This window comes from Didymosphaeria variabile (genome assembly GCF_027946475.1).
Source record: "Didymosphaeria variabile strain IMI 356815 chromosome Unknown scaffold_7, whole genome shotgun sequence".
NCBI lineage: Eukaryota > Fungi > Ascomycota > Dothideomycetes > Pleosporales > Didymosphaeriaceae > Didymosphaeria > Didymosphaeria variabile.
The window spans coordinates 2,641,331-2,652,637 of NW_026611626.1; the positions used below are offsets into that span (position 1 = coordinate 2,641,331).

The 11,307-nt window shown below is 52.2% G+C and overlaps 5 protein-coding genes across 5 annotated transcripts; 4 read left to right on the forward strand and 1 right to left on the reverse strand.

Moving 5' to 3' along the window:
* Nucleotides 1–458: 458 nt before the first annotated feature.
* On the forward strand, nucleotides 459–1,984 carry N0V89_010029 (uncharacterized protein; the record flags this gene model as incomplete). The annotated part of the gene is made up of 3 exons (XM_056218774.1): nucleotides 459–545; nucleotides 593–961; nucleotides 1,010–1,984. The coding sequence occupies 3 exons, from the start codon at nucleotides 459–461 to the stop codon at nucleotides 1,982–1,984; spliced, it is 1,431 nt and encodes a 476-aa protein (XP_056068039.1).
* A 112-nt stretch (nucleotides 1,985–2,096) lies between these two features.
* Nucleotides 2,097–4,029, reverse strand: N0V89_010030 (uncharacterized protein; the record flags this gene model as incomplete). The annotated part of the gene is made up of 2 exons (XM_056218775.1): nucleotides 2,097–2,297; nucleotides 2,353–4,029. The coding sequence occupies 2 exons, from the start codon at nucleotides 4,027–4,029 to the stop codon at nucleotides 2,097–2,099; spliced, it is 1,878 nt and encodes a 625-aa protein (XP_056068040.1).
* A 596-nt stretch (nucleotides 4,030–4,625) lies between these two features.
* Nucleotides 4,626–6,509, forward strand: N0V89_010031 (uncharacterized protein; the record flags this gene model as incomplete). The annotated part of the gene is made up of 3 exons (XM_056218776.1): nucleotides 4,626–4,989; nucleotides 5,548–6,097; nucleotides 6,227–6,509. The coding sequence occupies 3 exons, from the start codon at nucleotides 4,626–4,628 to the stop codon at nucleotides 6,507–6,509; spliced, it is 1,197 nt and encodes a 398-aa protein (XP_056068041.1).
* Nucleotides 6,510–7,084: 575 nt separating this feature from the next.
* Nucleotides 7,085–8,302, forward strand: N0V89_010032 (uncharacterized protein; the record flags this gene model as incomplete). The annotated part of the gene is made up of 2 exons (XM_056218777.1): nucleotides 7,085–7,370; nucleotides 7,476–8,302. The coding sequence occupies 2 exons, from the start codon at nucleotides 7,085–7,087 to the stop codon at nucleotides 8,300–8,302; spliced, it is 1,113 nt and encodes a 370-aa protein (XP_056068042.1).
* Nucleotides 8,303–8,308: 6 nt separating this feature from the next.
* Nucleotides 8,309–10,628, forward strand: N0V89_010033 (uncharacterized protein; the record flags this gene model as incomplete). Its single annotated transcript, XM_056218778.1, has 2 exons — nucleotides 8,309–8,484; nucleotides 9,860–10,628. The coding sequence occupies 2 exons, from the start codon at nucleotides 8,309–8,311 to the stop codon at nucleotides 10,626–10,628; spliced, it is 945 nt and encodes a 314-aa protein (XP_056068043.1).
* Nucleotides 10,629–11,307: the final 679 nt, after the last annotated feature.

Here is an 11,307-nt window from a genome sequence, read left to right on the forward strand (position 1 = left end):
AGGCGTTTAGCATCTTATGACGGCATGATTTTGTACCTAATCAGAGGACTCGTGTGCCGGACGGAATCATCAATCGGTGTAGAGATGTGTCTCTGGAGGACCTAAAGTATCTTGGATTATGATGAGCAGCAATTATGTTGACTGTATGCAAACCTTCCGTCTAATTGCCGAGTTCATTTTGGTGACCTTGGGATTATGAGTCTCACAGTTGGCTGCCCATAGTCCGTTACAAGGAATAATAGAACATGAAAACTATCAAAAGCTTCAACTATGCATAGTTCTATATTCTCCGCACAATCGATATGACCCATTGTAGTAGTCCTGGGCAACTGTTGCGCTTCTGTAAAGCTGGGCGCACGTGCCAGCGCGGCGCGTCACTTCGTAGCGCGTCGCATTCCGCTTGTCCCTCGATCTAGGTTGATCGTAGCCCAAAGTCAACACGGAGAAGCACCGTGGACATGCTGCCCGATGAGATTCTCGAGCAATTGAACTCCGATTTCCCATCTCGTGAATCGCAAATTCAGCAATTAGCGGCGCTGTACAATGTTTGCGATACCCGACTCCAACCCCAGACAAATGCTAACAACCACAGGCACGGCTACCCTCACCCTCGCTCCTCGTCGCTCACGGCCTTACGGCAACCGGAAAGTCTTCCATCATACGTTCTTACCTCAAACGCTCTTCGCTGTCCTACGCTACCATAAACTCGAGGGAATGCATAACAGGACGACATCTACTAGAGCGGACTGTCGCATCTTGTCTGGATGCACTGGACGAACACTACGATGAGAAGATAGATCGGAGGCCGTATGCGAGGACAGAGAATCTGAGCAGCTTGGCCGTAGCGCTAGGTAGAATGTTAGAGGGACGAGGGAAATTCGTTTTGGTGCTTGACGGCATCGATAACCAGAGAGAGGCACCACACACGCTTTTACCTGCGTTGGCACGGTTTGGTGAAAGCGTACGTTTACATCACTCGGCTCAGTCAGGTTTCTAACAAGAACACAAGATACCTAACCTCTCGATCATTCTGGTTACCACACTACCTATACCGCATGCGCTCCACCGCCCTGGAACACCGCACCTCCACTTCCCAAGCTACAACCGCAACTCCCTTCTTACCATCCTGGGACAACATCCCCCTAAGATCTTCCTACAGCCGCCGAGCGAAGAACAATATCCTGACTACACGCCTGATCTCGCGGCTGAAGACGACAGTTGGCTGTGGGGACGATTTATAGCGACCGTATACGATGCGCTGAGCAAACATACCGGGCGGGACCTCGTTAGCTTTCGTCTTGCGGCCATGCGACTGTGGCGTCCGTTCGTCGAGCCCGTCGTGCAGGGTACATTCGGCACGCGCGATTATTCGCGCCTCATGGTGAACAGGAGGGCTTTGTTCCAGGTCGAGGACAGCGTACTGGACAAGATCGTAGCAGACAACAGCAACTTGGGTGCGACTGCGGGTGTCACCAACGGGACTGTGGTACCAGCGACACCCAGCACGAAGAGAAGGACCAGAACGATTGCACACGACCTACCGTACTATACGACACACCTTCTCATTGCCGCTTATCTCGCCAGCTACAACCCCTCTCGCACAGACGTCACATATTTCATGAAGCACACCGACAAGCGGAAGAATAAGAGAAGAGCGCCCTCGGCGACCGCAGGCGTCACAAAGTCGAAGCATCGCAAAATTTCGCGGCATCTATTGACGCCGTCACCCTTTCCCCTTGACAGGCTGCTGGCGATCTTCCGTAGTCTGCTGGTGGAAACGGTGCCTCAGGTCGCGGATCTGTACACGCAGATTGCCACGCTGACAAGTATGCGACTTCTGGTAAGGACTGGCGGAGTTGGAAGCTCGGATGTGCTTGACCCCGGCGCGAAATGGAGAGTGAATTTTGGGTGGGAGTATGCACGGTCACTTGGGCGTGGTGTAAATCTGGAAGTGGGAGAATATCTCGTGGGAGGTGTTGATTAACCCCCAAACTACGTTCGAATGCAATCTTACAAAGTTGAGTTTTCAACGCGTTTGTTTTCGTAACCCGATATCTTACGTTGTCCTGTCTGTCTCAGCTTTCCCCAACCCGCCCCTATGAGCTACAACTGCACTGCATCATGCCCTTGTACTTCGGCACATCGCCACAGAAGCGTTCTTCTTCAGACTCGTTCCAGCCCCAGTTCTCCTCGAAAGGATCAAGATTCAGTTTCATGATAGCAGGCAGAATGTCGCGCTCGCCCTTCTTCTCCACGCGGTCGATGAGCTCGTCGAGAACCCATGAACGGGGAACGAACTGTGTCACGTTAGCAATGGGCCATAAGTAACAGTCTGTTGGGGTGGTGTCATACCTTAGGGTTAACAGCAAGCATAGCCTTCTGCCTTGCCTCATCGTCGGGATTATCCTCCTTCACTCTCGCCGCCCACTTCTCCAACCACTTAGCGATGCGCGAGCGAGACTCCGCCTCCTGTCCCGGCGCCTCATTGAACCGGAAAAACCTGCCTGCAACGTCCTTCCTCGACTGCTCCGTCTCCAGCTCCCCCAGCTTGAAATGACTCAACTTCCTAAACGCATGGTGGAAATCCAACTCATGCGCTTCCAAGAAGTCCAGGAATTCCGAGAAGAGCTCGTCAAAATCCGAGTCCTTTTGCGAAGTGAGCCCCAGCCGCGCGGTCATAAGCGCCTTGTAATGCGACAGGAAAACGGCTTTGTATTCCTCGCCGCAGCGCTCGATGATGCCCTCCGCACGCTTTACAAGCTCGTCTGCTTCTTCTTCCTTTACGCCGGAGGAGACGAAGACGGAGTCGTCGACGTTCGAGCCCGCGCCCATGAGCTCGCCGAGGGCTTCGCCTAGCCGCACGAGGTTCCACCATATGATGGTCGGCTGGTTTCTGTACGAGTAGCGCAGCATGTGGTCGTCGTGGTTCGGGGTGTACGTAGGGTCGAACGTATCCAGGAAAGCGAAGGGTCCGAAGTCGATGGATAGCCCGAGGATGGACGTGTTATCCGTGTTGAGCACGCCGTTCATGAAGCCGTAGGCTTGCCATTTTGCGACTGTCTCGGCATTGCGGCAGAGGATGGCGCGGTAGAGGCGAGTGTAGCGGTTTTCTTGTTCTAGAGCCTCGCCTTCAGTGGTGTCTTTGGGTACGCCGGTGGAAGTGGAAGCGTGTGTCGATTTAGGGTCGCCTGAGGGCAGTTTAGAGGGGAGCTTGTCCCAGCCTCCGTAGACATGCTCGGCGGTGTAGTCTGCCAGTTGTCGGAGCAATTTGCGGTCGCCACGCATGCGAGGGAGGTCGAAAGTGCCAAAGCGTATCCAAGACTGGGCAAAACGCGATACAATCGCGCCGGGCTCCATCCTCTCTCTGAAAACCTTGCTTCCCCTACAATGTGTGAGGGAAAGCGCCCGTGTCGACGGAATTCCGATGGCGTTAAGATATTCACTGACGACGAACTCGCGGATCGACGACCGTAGCACTGCCTTCCCGTCCGCAAATCGCGAGTACGTCGTCTTCCCCGCGCCTTTGAGCTGGATCTCATATCTTATGCCTGTCTTCTCGTTTGTAGCTTCGAACAGCGATATCGCCCTTCCGTCGCCTAATTGGCCGGCCCATTGTCCGAATTGATATCCGCCGTAGCACTGTGCCCAAGGGTATATGCCTCCTCCCTCCGCGTTGTCTTTCTCGTCCCACGCCAAGATCTTGTTGCCTGCGACTACCTCCTTGAACTCTTCGCTCTGCGCCTCTTCTTCCTTCAAACCTATGTCTCGTAGTGCGCGCGGGCTCACAGCCAATAGTTCTGGGTCTTTTGTAGGTTCTGGGCGGACAAACGTGTATAGGGCTTCTTTTACAAGGCGAGGACCGAGTGTTTCGCGTGGTGCGGAGTGCGATGCCGCGGGCGTGGGAAAGGCGGGGTCGGGTGGGAGGTTTGAGGTGAAGACGTTGGATTTTGGGAGGGATTGTAGAGTGTATGAGCCGCCGGGCGTGGAATTTCCGTTCGTGCCATTTGTCGAATCATCAAGGTGCGCCATGACTTGATTCAGGCGCATAGATGTTGCGAAAGTTCGTCTGAAGCTGGGGTTTGTGAGCTTGCAGGCTGGGAGTCGTGAAAGCATGAGCCAGATGGCAAGGTCAGATTAATGCACAGGTACCAAGAAGGGATCAAGGATGAAGGAATGCTTCCCAATATACTACAGGGTGTACTTTTGTCAGAATGATGCTCTGGCCGGTGGCGTCGCCATGCCGAGGGATGACGCCAAACGTGCGTTATCGATAAGACGCGTGTTCCTGACTCGCGTAAACTTTTTGGCCGCAGGTAGTTCATGGACTGCAAGTGACTACAACATCGAACGGAAATTCGACATTCGAGTCGCCTACCTGCTTTTCGCTGCTGACTTTCGAGGCTCATGCTGACATATGCCCAGCTTGTGACCTCATCTACCAAAGATCATAGATCGCGACTTATGGCTACGCATACCTGAGCAGCTGCTCGAGACCTCAGTCGGCCTTGTCACGTGCACTGAACCCTCCTTGCATTACTTTGCGATTCCGAAGGAAAATCAGTGACAAGAGATTGAGTGCTACTAGCTTCTACAGCAGGGTTGTCCTCAACCTCACCCCGTCAACAATGGCAGAGCCGCGGGTGATTCCAGGCTTTTACTACGATGTCGAGAAAGGAAAATACTTCAAGATCACGAAAACCCATTCTGCGCCACCGTCTCAAGCAAAATACACTCTTCAGAATGTAAGGAAGGAGCAGAAAAAGTCTACCGCTGAAAAGCAGGCAAGGAAGCAACAAGAAAAGAGAGAAGCAGAGACCATTGTGCGACCACACAGCCGCAACAGATGGGGGCTACAGATGGCTAGTCTAGACAGGGAGATTGGGGGGCGACGGAAAACGTATTACACGCATGGAATCTGGCCGGATGCTTGTGTGGCGGGAATGGAGAAGATGAAGACGGTGTGTACTGACCTGTGTATTGCATACAATGGTAACAAATTACCACAATCTTCAAATACAACATTTGCAGTTGCTAGGTGCTGACTCACCTGTAACTAGGTCGTCGAACAACCAGCACACGGAATTATTCGCTTCTTTGATCGCGACCCGAATACCAAAACCCTTTATGCTGTTCACGGAGACAATGCTATTAGACGACGCCGACGAAATCCACCGAGGGGTATCCCGGTCCCAGCGTCCGATTTCGATGAAAATATGGCAACCACTTCTCTGCCAGACGGAAGGCCGTTTGGCTCCTCGGTCGCTGAAGGCTTGAACGAGTATTCTTTTGAGCCATGGGATATGCTTGCAAGGCTCACATCATCCATATCATCCTTGACCTACCTACCGAGCTCTGGAGCCTTAGCTGCGACTACACTTGGGTCCGATAGACCTCCTGTGGTGTATCTGGTGAGTGCAATCTAGATATTCATAACATTCGTCAATAGGATTAGGCTCGTGCCTCGTCCAGCTTGGGGAAGACGGAATACTCAGGTTGATGTCTGATTTCGCATATAATGTGTTTATTCGCTGACCTGTTTCAAGTCAGACCCGGACATCGACGGACCTTACGTGAACCAGCAATTCACTCCGAAAAACTGCTCGACGATATGGGGTGCGGCCGCTCCAACAGTCCCATTCGCACCGAACAGTATACCACAATCAGGCACAGAAAGCCTGGCTGTAGCCGCATCTTCCTCTCTACTACTGTTTGAGCGTTCACCTACCGGCGAATGGAACTCATCGACCGCTTTACAAAGAGACACCGACATATTAGCACTTGACTGGCTATCTCCGACTACTATCATTCTTGGTGAGCGAAGCGGCAAGATATTGCTCTACGACACTCGCTCAAAGGGACACTCACATATTCTGACGAACCCGTTTCCCATTTCAAAACTGAAACGCGCAGACGACCCCACACGACTAATTTGCGCTGGTGTGCAGGATAGCCTGTTCTTGTATGATATTCGCTCGCGAGATACATTTTCACAGCATGCGCAAGGGCACTACAGTGATAAGTTCTTCAATGATCAGTATCCTGGTTTCCACCGTCGCCAGAAGCGGAAGAAGATGAAACATACCGCTGCTGCCAACTGGTATGTAATGCCCGAACACAAAACAAGAATCATAGCGGCAAGGCTCGGTGTACCATGTAATCGCATGTTGGCCGTTGCCCTGGTTAATAGCACCTCTATTCGTTGTTACATGCTGACAATGACGCACAGGTCGCAGCCTATCGTGAGCTTCCAGTATGCCAACCCAGATGATCTCTACCTAGATATCGCCGTACAGCCTGACCTCGGGCTTATCGCAGCTGCACAAGACGTCAACTCATCGGCAGCTATCAAGATCTATAATATGTGGACGGGCAAGTTGTTGAAGGAGATCCCGCAGCAAAGTCCTGTCAAAGTACATATAAGGTGTCTTCGATTCATGCAAGATAGCAATGATGATCCGGAGCTGTGGTCGAGTTGGGGCGGCTCGGTTGTCAAGATGAGCCTTGGTTGAAAGAAGGTGGAGAGTGTGCGTCAAACTGGAAAAGGTCACACGCATAATGTTGGTTTCTTCTACGACTGAACATAGGGGCAGCTATTGGCAAACATGAAATCTTAGCAAATAAAAGAGGGAGTTCAAGGCCCTTTTATTCGCTCAAGCGCCAGGAACGACCAAGGGTTTCTCGGTTCCTATCAGCGGGGTCCATCGCGATGCAGCGTAGACGCTCTGGTGGAATTTGAACCATGGGACAAAATTCGCTACCGAACGGCAGACATATCAGACTGTAGAAAAGGATTCTGTAAATATATATAACATCAGACCCGCACCGAGTGTAAATTCACCTTCCATCCAAAGCACAGCAAGGTTGAGTGACCTGCGCTTTCACCAGCGCGAGTAATAGTTGAAAAGCTCTAGTCGCGTTGCCCGCACGACAACAACCATAAGAACTCCCCAGCAGTACTACAGCTGTACATACTCCACTTCGAGCCGTTACTGGCCACCTTGAACGTCGACGCTTGAACTACGACACCACCCACGTTACAAAAAGATACTGACCTAGCGTATTCTGCACGCAACCGGCTATCAAGATGCCTCCTAAGCGTGACGCGCGGCCCGCGAACCTGGCTGCATTCATGAGCAGGCTGCCGAAGAAAGTCAAGAGCTCTATTCTCTCCGAATCCTTGGGAGCCCACCTCAACGGCGCGAATGAGTTCAACACGATCAAGGAGCAGCAGGAGAAGACCAAGGCGCTCATCTCTGCGGCGGAACAGGTTCAGAAAGAACCGGAGCCGAAGTCGGAGAAGAAGAAGTCGAAGGTTGAGAAGATGGAAGACGAGCTCCGGTCCACAGGCTGCTACACCACCATGAAGGACGGTTCGTGGTGGGTTTTATATCCGGACGGCGGACGCGTGCCCCTCCACCAGTTTTCCTGCACCATCCGTACATGGATGTATCACGACAATCCGCAGTACGATTAAGAGGGCAACATCATGCCAATTTCCGAATTCTACCGTGATAGGCCGCGTTCTGCATTCAAGACTGAAGAGGAGTACCGCGACCGGTGGACGCCCCGTCGCTCACCTCCGCCTCCTGAGATTCCGCGCTCTTTGCCAGAGGGCTATTGGCCAAACGCCGGTGACATTCGTCTTACGAGCGAGGAGATTCGCCGAAAGATCTGGGGAGAGCCTCTGCAAGGCTACCCGGATATCTACATCAAGAATAGGCAGGACCAGGAGCCGGTGCTCGTATACGAGGGCTTCCCACAACGTGCGCTCGCGCGGCTGAGCACATGCGTGCACCGAAGAAGCTATGGCCCAGATAATATGCGCAAGAAGGACAGCGACTACACGCGCTATCGGTCCATGACCTTCTCCGGCTGCCATCCAAGTGGAATGAAGATGGCCCTGGAGTTTGTCCGGGACATGTACATCGAAACCCGCGTCAGTCCTCCCATACATGAAGGAGGTCCTCCACAAGGTGGAGTAATTATGCAACCCATGAAAATCGAGAGCCCACACGATGCGATGAACATCTACCACGCTGGCTGCGTCCTTGGAATTGACCGCTACTTGTTCCCTCTCCGTCAGCGCATTTGCAAGGACATCGTCGCCACAATGTATCAAGTTGATGGCAAGAACACGATCCAGTCAGGCCACTTCCTCTGGCTCGCGATCTCCACCTCTCGCATCCGCGAGGACGACACTTTGGGTACGCGGAATCACAGCAACGATCCGGTGTGGAAGTGCATTGTCGCAAATGCAGTGAAGTTGCGGAAGGAGGGCAGATTCCACGATGCACGCCTGTAAAATGACATGAAGAAGGCCTTCCCGCACCTGGAAGGTGCGATGGTCGCGTCCGAGAAGAAGGGGGTAAAACTCAAGGTAGAGGCAGTGGCGGCGGAGTTGGGGCGCGTGAAGGTTCCTGAGAAGTCTAAGGGAGCGACTGGCACAGACTCTCGGGATGCGGTGCTTCGGTGGCTTGAGAAGTCGTAGTGCACACACTATGGCGTGGGAGGATCGTGGGTGAATGTAACGACTTGTTCATCATATGCTTATTATTTGGCTTCTTGTTGATGGCCATATTGGAAAGATGATCACGGTACGACTCGGAAGGTGACTGCATGAGTGGGGCGTTTAAGTGGAAATGGGAATACAATGGCGTGCATGAATTCATAAGAGCTTCAATAGAACCACTAGGAAAGAATATCACCTACCTAATGGATAATCGTTTCCCTTCCATGTGTTATGCGTCAATGCAATTCCTGTTCCATTCGGCTTATATTAACAGACAGGTCACTTCAAGATAAACTTTGCACGAATCGCGTTTAGCGTAGAATCAAGCATATGTGATCTCATCCTCTGGTACAGAGCGAGACTTATCTTGCACGGAGAATGAGTCACTGATAAATTGCATGTTTTTCAAAATCATGCCCAATATCACTTCTTGCGAAGATCGTGGGGCTAATGGCCGTGCTATTGCCTAAAATTGACATAACGCATGGACGCAAGGGTCAAGAAACTACCTGCCTCTGCCTGCGGAGAGGCTGTTGATGCTCTTGGAACTGCGGCGGGTGTGCTGTTCGATGGTGAACTAGCTTACCAGAGCGGCGTGCAGACTTCGTTGGGCCTTGACATCACTAGCCTCACTTGGCTGATATGGGAAATTTAGCTACAAAGTGAAATCTCATTTGGCAATGCGAAGTAGCGTGTTCGAAGAGTGACTGGTCAAGCCACAGCGGTGTGGCTACAATTTTGCGTTTGTCGCGGCTTCCTGTGGCCCTTTACAGAAGTTCCATTCCATCACCCACTTCTAGATCTCGCGCCCATTCAACACACTATCGCCGAACCGCAGGCTGTCTGCTATCAATTCTTGATACCATACACCATGTGGCTGGCGATATACATATACACGATTGCGATCCCGCTTCTTGTCGCTACAGTACGGGCGGAGCTGTTCCCGAACACTCACCAAACGAGCAGCGACGACCCCATTGTTCCCCATCACCCGCAATTTCCCTTGCGCATCTTGCCGCTTGGTGCCTCAATTACCTGGGGCCAGGAATCGTCAGATGGCAATGGTTACCGTGAACATCTCCGCGAGTTGCTCGAGCAGCACGATACAGTTGTGGATATGGTGGGCACAGTGCACTCTGGGCAGATGTCGGATAACGTAAGCTTTCGTACTTCCTGATGCACGCTGGCAAGAGCAGCGCTGATCTGATCAGGAAAATGAAGGCCATCCAGGGGCGCGCCTGGATCAAGTCGTCATGTTCGCTGAGTACGACATACCTCTGCGGCCAAACCTGATACTGATCAAGTAAGGCTTTCTACTCCTACTATAGATATAAACTAACCTTGAGACAGCGCCGGTACCAACGATATCATCCATGAGCCTCCAGACTATCCCATCAGCAAGATCGGCGAGCGTATGAACAAGTTGATCGACCACCTCTTCGACAAGATCCCGAATGTCACCATCATCCTTTCTACACTCATTGTCAACACTCACGAAGGTGCAGATGAGCGCATCCAGAGAATCGTCAACCCGCAGTACGAAGCCTTGGTGAAGCGCAAGCAAGAGAAAAAGGCGCGAATCGTGCTCGCCGATCTGCATCCAGTCGTCAAAGCAGAGGAACTGGTTGATGGGACGCATCCCAATGACGAAGGGTACGAGAAGATAGCTGAGGCATGGCTTAAAGCGATAGCTGAGGCCGGCCGAAAGGGACTGCTCGTGGAGCCCCAGGACCTAGATGATCCCAATATCAACAAGCCGCCGCACGTGTCAAACAAAATACATAGTATCACAGCGCCATTTGCAACCTCTGTACTGTCTTGGAGTACCCATAGAACGGCTGTCAACACTACTTCAAGGTCATATAGCGTCCACCCGACGGCACGCAGCACCACTTCCACAGCATTCGGAACCGTTACGCCCACCACGGTGTCCTTCAACACTCCTCAGGTGTTTTGCGCGCTTTCTGAGGGACAAGCTCCTGTCAAGGTCGATTCACCATCAGAATGTTATATTCCGGCTAAGGCAGCCGCGAACAACAGCCAAATTCTGCCCTCTGCGATTCCGAAGAGCAATGCTGCTCGTTTCAATAAGCCTTTTTGGTGTAGCTGGTGGCTCTGAAACTGTGTGAGCATCTCCCGATTACTTCGAACACCTTCAGCAGTGGGATAGAGGGGCCATTTGTCCACCTTCTCTTTTGGTTTGTCATAAAGCCTGATGGCAGCAGCCGTGGCAATTGGAAGAATAGAGCTCATGATAGTAATAATAATGTGGACTCGGCATGAGACGTTTGCACTTCATGTTTCTTACTCTGGCATCGAGTACATGACACAGCCAACACGCCGGAACCGAGCGGATATGTCCCAAAGAGGTCCGCCTGGCCACATATCATGTCCGACTTTCAAAGGTATCTTAAGCCAGGGGGTTCTGTCACGCTGAACGTAGACGTCGCTCACGTCCCCTGGGCATCAACCTTCTTTCTTCTCTTCTTCGCATCCTCATTTTCCAACACGAGCAACGTGCCTGCAACGGCAATCCCAATGCTCATCGTAGCCATCATCGTGATCCCCGCTACATTCGGCTTGAATACGCCTCTTTCTAACTGCTTCATCACAGCGAAGTACCTCGTGGTCCCATGACCCACGCACAAGCTCCCGCTGCCGACCAGAACTCCCGCCGCCAATTTGGTCCTGCTATCCTCCAGATGGAACAGAGTGGGTGAGATGGCCGCGAAAGCTTCGACTTTTTCCAAAGCAACTCCCAAAGCTATGAATCCAAGACCGGTGCGAGCCCAGGCCAG